The sequence below is a fragment of the Peromyscus californicus genome, unplaced genomic scaffold (genome assembly GCF_007827085.1).
Source record: "Peromyscus californicus insignis strain IS unplaced genomic scaffold, ASM782708v3 Scaffold_11__1_contigs__length_118956290, whole genome shotgun sequence".
Classification (NCBI taxonomy): Eukaryota; Metazoa; Chordata; class Mammalia; order Rodentia; family Cricetidae; genus Peromyscus; species Peromyscus californicus.
In genome coordinates, this window is record NW_026294402.1 from 102,714,549 (window position 1) to 102,721,104 (window position 6,556).

The 6,556-nt window shown below is 54.1% G+C and overlaps 1 protein-coding gene across 1 annotated transcript; it reads left to right on the forward strand.

Annotated features, from left to right (window-relative positions):
* The first annotated feature begins 181 nt into the window (after positions 1–181).
* Positions 182–5,340, forward strand: LOC128104785 (uncharacterized). The gene has a single exon (XM_052729825.1). The coding sequence runs from the start codon at positions 1,675–1,677 to the stop codon at positions 5,338–5,340; it is 3,666 nt and encodes a 1,221-aa protein (XP_052585785.1). The 5' UTR covers positions 182–1,674.
* The last annotated feature ends 1,216 nt before the right edge of the window (positions 5,341–6,556 follow it).

A 6,556-nucleotide genomic window follows, 5' to 3' on the forward strand; every position in this document is an offset into this window, starting at 1 on the left:
TGTGTGTGTGTGTGTGAGTGAGAGAGAGAGAGAGAGAGAGAGAGAGAGAGAGAGAGAGAGAGAGAGAGAGGAGAGAGAGAGAGAGGGAGGAGAGAGGAGAGAGAGAGAGGAGAGAGAGAGAGAGAGAGAGAGGAGAGAGAGAGAGAGAGGAGAGAGAGAGAGAGAGGAGAGAGAGATTGAGAGCCCGCAGACCCGTGGGCTCTTCTACCCTTCCCAGGCACAGCGCAGTAATAAGCAATTTGGTTCCCAGGAATCCAAGCTGCCTGTTCCCTATCTTAACTGAAAAGGGAGGGCGGCACAAGGGGCCTGAAATGTGGCTGAGTCAGGCTTTGCCCAGCAGCCAATCAAAAAGGTGCGGATACAGCACAGTACCAGCCTTAGTCCCTGGTCACATAGCCTCACACCCCACGGCCAACTGTAAACACTATTTTTAACCTCTGTGAAAACATGTTGCTTCAGAGGAAGACAAGCCTCCAGCTGCATTCTCCACAAACCTGTTTCCTGGGTGGAAAGACTGAGGCCTGAAGGGAACACAGCCCTGGAAGACAGAGGGGGTAGGCCTAGACTCAGAGCTGGAGGAGGAAGGAGCGTTCGACTGCCCAAGGAAGAACTTCCAGAAGTAGACCCATGCCAATGACCTGTCCTCTAGCTGTAGAGGAGCAGTGCTGAGACTCGGAAGCCCCGGATCTAAGGGGCTGGTCCAAGTAGATTTGATTCCTTCCTACCCCTCTGTTTCCCCATCAAAGAAAAGAGGGAGAATTGCTGATCAAGCCTAAAAGCTTACATTTTCTACATGTCTATCCATATCCAGAGCTTTGTCTAGCTTGCCCTTGCTGTGTCTACAATACAGTATATACAATACTGAGCACGCCCACTGTGTGCTCAGTCTCACACCTGCCATGTCCCGACTGTGAGGCTGGCCCTATTCCTACTATGTCCCGATCATTCCCCATCTTGTAAGTGGCACTTGGTTAACAGTGTGGCTACTGCAGCCTAGGCCTGTGCCTAGTGCCGTGCTCTCATTACGGCCGGGATGAAACTGACACAATGTGACAGGAGCTAGAACATTCTGACTTGAAGATTCTGAGTAGAGGCCCCACCTCCACCACCCCCATACCCACTCCTGCAAGATACTGGTCCTGGGCCTTAGGGACATGTGGCTCTGGGGAGGGGGCTCTCTGAGGCACAAGCAGAGGAAAACCATCTGGAGTAGCAGAGACTGCCAAGGAGCTGCTGTCCCTGGAGCGGGAGCAGAAGCAGGGAACAGGGGAGGGGAGCCTGGGGCTGAGCCTGGGCCCCTCACCCTCTTCTGTCGCTTAGACAAAATAGTAAAGAGGCTTTGCGCTTGCAAAGGGCCCTCGGGCTTCCCTGACTGCTTTTCTCCCTTGACCTTACCTTGGTCCTCTCTGGGACACTGCCCTCACTCAGGGGCTGGCCTGGATAGAGTGGTCACTGATGGTTAAGTAGGGACAAAGCTGAACTATAGCAGTCTAATGTCATTGAGATCCCTAAGTTCCTCCACCTCCTAAAGTCTCCAGAGAAGCACCCCCCTCAGTGGGTGGGGCCCCTGTTATCCCATACTTTGTCACTCTCCAGGTCACTGGGGGCAGTGATTGTGTGGGGTCACCATGGCAACGAAGTGGGGGCAGGGCACCCAGGGCATGGAGCAAGACTATGGAAGCCACCAAGAAGGTGGGGGGCCCTGATCCATCGGGCCCCCAGGGCCATCCCCTGCTTGGCAGCCAGCAGCTAAGGGGTGGCTTCAGAGGGTCCCAGGGACCATGGATGAGCTCAAGATTCCTATACTCGAAGCAGGGGTTGTCATTGTCCACTGGGGCCATCGCTGATGTGACCTGCAGCTCAACCTCCCAGGCTACCCCCTCTCAGCCTATTCACCAACCACTCCAGGATTCTGCTCAGGTCAGCTCCCAGTGTAATTATGCACAGGCCTCCCAAGACACCCCGAGATTCTCCTGTTCTAAACTATTTCCAAACCCCACCGTGGGAACCCAAGAGCATCTCCTCATGGACGATGGGACTCAGACTCTACCACTGTGCATGAACAATGACAGCACCAATGACAAAGCCCAGTATGGATTCAACCTCTCCCAGAGTCACTTACAGATTGGGAGGGAGAGCAAGGCTCCAGCTAAAGTTCTGATAGGCTGGGGCAAAGGAACCTGTAACATTGGCCAGACGGCCCCTGTGGGTCCCAGGAAGAGCCGATGGCTCCCCTACCTCCTCTTAGGAGAGAGTGATGCAGTTGAAGGTCAAGATCCTCTTCAGACTCTGGTTCAGGCTCCAGTCCAAGATCAGGGGCAGGACAAGGGTCCAGATCTGGCTCAGGCTCCTAGCCTAAATAAGACAACTTCATCATTATTACCTCTTCTCACCTCAATTCAAGCTTCTACTCCAGCTGTCAATAGAACACCAATGCCTGCTGCAGTTGAACCCTACACCTCTAACCCCCACCACCTGACTAATACCACCGTGGCCACGCAAGACCTGCCTCTTGATCTCAAGAATGATGGCAACCAATTGCTCACCCTCTTAGATTCTTTCAAAAAGGACAAAGGGTGTTTTCCCCTTCAGGAGACTCCTCCCACTCCAACACCTACTCCAATAGACTTTCCAGCCCACATCCAGGAGCAAGATGTTAACAAGATGCAGGTGCCACCCAAGCAATCTGAGGATCCTGTAAAGAAGTCTCTGGTCCACGCCTCCAGGCTAGATACCTCAACACCAGCCTTAGGGCCTCTAGCTGCTCTCAAGACACAGAGAAGTAGCCCCAAGATTTGCAGCTCTCAGCCAGACAAGCAGCTCCCCAATGCCTGTAACAACAACAACTGTTCCAATGTGCCACTGCCTGCCAATCACAGAATCTGCAACAAGCAGTCCCCGCCCCAGACTCCCAGAGAAGCCATGCAGATTCCCATTTCTAGTGCTCCGACCTGCCAGCTCCAGGATGCTGTAGAAGACCATGTGCTGGTATTTGATATAGCCACAGGCAGCACCAGGATGGGGCTGCTATGCCACGATCCCACAGGCTCACGGGCAGTGCTTGTAGGCCTCACGCCCAACCATCCATCGATTCACACCTCTGAAAATATGCTGTCCTCTCGGCTGTTGTCCAGGCCGATCCTCTCCCCTAACAGTGACCACCCCAGCCTGTGGTCCACCACAGCCATGTTGTCTAGCCCTGTGCCCTCCAGTCTCTCAGCTTCAAGCTACCCAGAGGTAACCCTGGTTTCCAAAGAGGCCAGACACAACCTGCAGCCCCGGAATTCCCCTGGCACTGAGACCCCTATCAGGATCGGGATGCTTGCTAGACCTGTTGTACCGGGGACACCCCTCCAATATGGTGAAAAGACACCGGTCCAAGGCCCTGATTCTAGTTGGTCCAAATCTGAGGCTGAAACGATTAACCCTAGCCACACCATCTGGATGCTGGACTCTCCCAGAATGCAAGACAGTTCCACGGTCCAGACTAGGAAATCACAGTGGATAAAGCCAGATACTGCTTCAACAGCCGATACCCAGAGACTATCCAGATCTCCACTCCAGGAGGAAGTAGGCAGCAATAACCAGAAAGAGGTCAATTCTGCTCAGCCTAGTGGCCCTCAGGCTGAAGATACTAAGCAGGCCTTCCTCACTGGTCAGAGTTTCCTCAATGGGCCGAACCTCCTTGCTAGACAGCTACCTGTAGCTGAGCAGGGCTCCCTATCTGGTCAGCCCCTCCTTACTAGTACACCTCATCTCAGTGAGCAGACTCCTCTTTCCAAACAACTTTCTCTCCCCAGACAGGTACCTCTCACAGTGAAGTCCCCCACCACCAATGAGCCCACCTTCACCTCTGGGGAGTGTGGCCAGCTCTCCACCCAGGGGAGTGAGTCCTTGGGCAATCCGACACACGTGGGAATTCTCCGAGTCCCCCTGGCACCTGAGGAGGCCTGCATGCATGTGAACAGAGATAAAGTTGGAAACAGCAGTGCTCAGAGATCCAGCATACATCCGCTCCCATCCTGGCAACCTAGCGACTCCCACAGGGCCCACCAGGAGCAACTGATCACATTCACTGGTTGTAAAGACTTGCCCATATCCATGGTGGGCCCTCAGTCCCAGAGTGGACATCAGTTCAAGTTGGCAGCTGAGGCTGTTACACGCTCGTCGGCGGTGGCACACCTGGGCCTTCTCCATGGGAACTGCTACGGGTTAGTACCCACTGTGGACGCCCGGCCGGTCCAGTCACCAGTGTTTTGTCACCACTCATCGAGTCCCTACCAGAACATGGCAGCCATAGTGATTGACACAGGCACAGGGTTTACCAAATGTGGACTGGCTGGAGAGGACCATGTCCTCAGTGTGGTACCCTCGCAAGTCCAGATGCTGCAGCATTCAACCCAGGGCCAGCCCCAGTATGTGGTCCCCGAACAGCAAGAGGGCTCCTACTCTGTACTGAACCGAGGCGTGGTCTCTGACTGGGATGCTCTAGAGGTGCTGTGGCAACACTTGTTCTACTGCAAGCTCCGAGTGCAGCCTGAGGAGATGGCTGTGCTCGTGGCTGACTCCCCCATCTCCCCGCGAACCAACCGAGAGAAGGTGGCCGAGATACTCTTCGAGCGCTTCCGTGTGCCAGCTATGCAGACAGTTCACCAGGCTCTCCTGACGCTCTACGCTTACGGGCGCACCACGGGCCTTGTGGTGGGAAGCGGCCACGGGACCTCCTATGTGGCACCCATCCTCACTGGGGACCTGGCTCCACTTGACACCTACCGGCTGGATGTGGCTGGTGCTGATCTCACTAATTACCTGGCTCAGCTGCTCCTAGCAGGTGGCCACTCACCACCCAAGGCAGAATTTGTCAGACAGATTAAAGAGGCCTGCTGTTATGTGGCTATGGATATGGCAGCTGAGATGGCCCAAAACCAGTCCCAGGCCCAGGTGGAGTTTGTACTCCCAGATAAGCAAGTTATCACACTGGGCTCTGAGCGCTTCTGTTGCCCCGAGGCTCTCTTTCAACCCAATCTGCTAGGTCTCAACCAGCCAGGCCTCCCACAGCTGGCCCTGCTAAGTATCAGCCGGCTGGAGGCCAAGCAGCAGGAGCAGCTGCTGGCCAATGTGGTGCTGGAAGGTGGTAACACCCTGGTGAATGGTTTCCCTGAGCGCTTGAGACAGGAGCTGGGCCCTGGTGCCACTGTTCTGGGTTCTCCCCACCGCGCAGTTGCTGCCTGGCTTGGGGGTTCCATCATGGCATGCCGGAACTCCTTCCAAAGCCTGTGGCTCAGCCGCAGGGAATACGAAGAGGAGGGCCCGTGGGCTATCTACAAGTACCAGCTATGAGCACATAAACTTCTGGTTCTGCTCACTTTAAGTACTGTTGCATGTTTTAGGTGGAGGGTGGTGTGGGTAAGACAAGACTCCAGACATGGGGTCAATGAGGGGGATCCTGGTTCTCCCAAGGCATACCTAACTTCCAACACTCAAGAACCTCACGAGCCCTGGCAACTTGCCCTTTTCAGAGACCCCCAGAGCCCCTTGGTCATCATTATCTCTAATCTGGTTTGACCTTACTGCACCCCAAGGGCAACCACATAAAATGGCTGCTGTGGGGTTTTGCCCTGTTGCCCTGACGACAAGTGCAATTACCCTTGATTGCCAGCTTGTTACCATGGTAATTTCAAACATAATGTAATAACCCACACAGCCTAGAGTGAGTCATGAGGTGGGGGTGGGGGGCAGCCCCTTCCCCTAGCTCCAGAGGAAGAATTGCTTCCGGCTTCCTTCTTGGGCCTTCTTCTTGGGACTGAGGCCAGCAACATGGACAGTAGCTGAGCAATTCCAAAGATGGCTGCGGGTACAGGGGGCCATTGCCTCCAAGGGAGGGTGTCTGCCAGAATCTGTGCTTCTTGGGGAAGAACCTAGTAAAGAACGCAAGTACCTCTTAGACTCTAAACCTTGGGAGGGTGTTCTAGCTGGGTTATCAGGGGCTTCAAAATAAGGGGGCATGGGAGCCCTGCCATTGGTACCCAGGGTAGGAAGTAGAGAGGGTAGTTAAGTGCTGGACCCTAGATGGGAAGCACAGCTAGAGCTGAGGTACTGAGGCTCCAGCCTGCTCTGTAGGCTCTTTGGATGTTGAAGTTCACATCTTATCCTGCCTCTTATTCTGGCTCTCTGATCCTCTAGCTTTGGTGGGGGCCAGAACTATAAACTGGGCTCCCTTCTCCTCCCTAGACTCCCCTCCCCTCAACCCAGGCAGCTCCTGAATGCTCAGTGGCCAGAGTTCTCATTAGGAGGGCTCTTGCAGAGGCCATTGGTAACACCAAAAGACCTTTTTTTATGGTTTTTGGTTTTTGAAGACAGGGTTAAGACTTTTTATTATCCCAGTGGCTAATGGATAGCTAGAAGCTATGTCCCTTCACTCGGACTGGCTTTGAACAGAGTGAAGCTTGGGACTGATTCAGTGTATGGCCTGGAAGAGCTGAAAGGATAAGATTAAGCTGGTCTTTTAAAAAATTAATTACCATACCCCCCGTGTGTGTGTGGGGTGTGTGTGTGT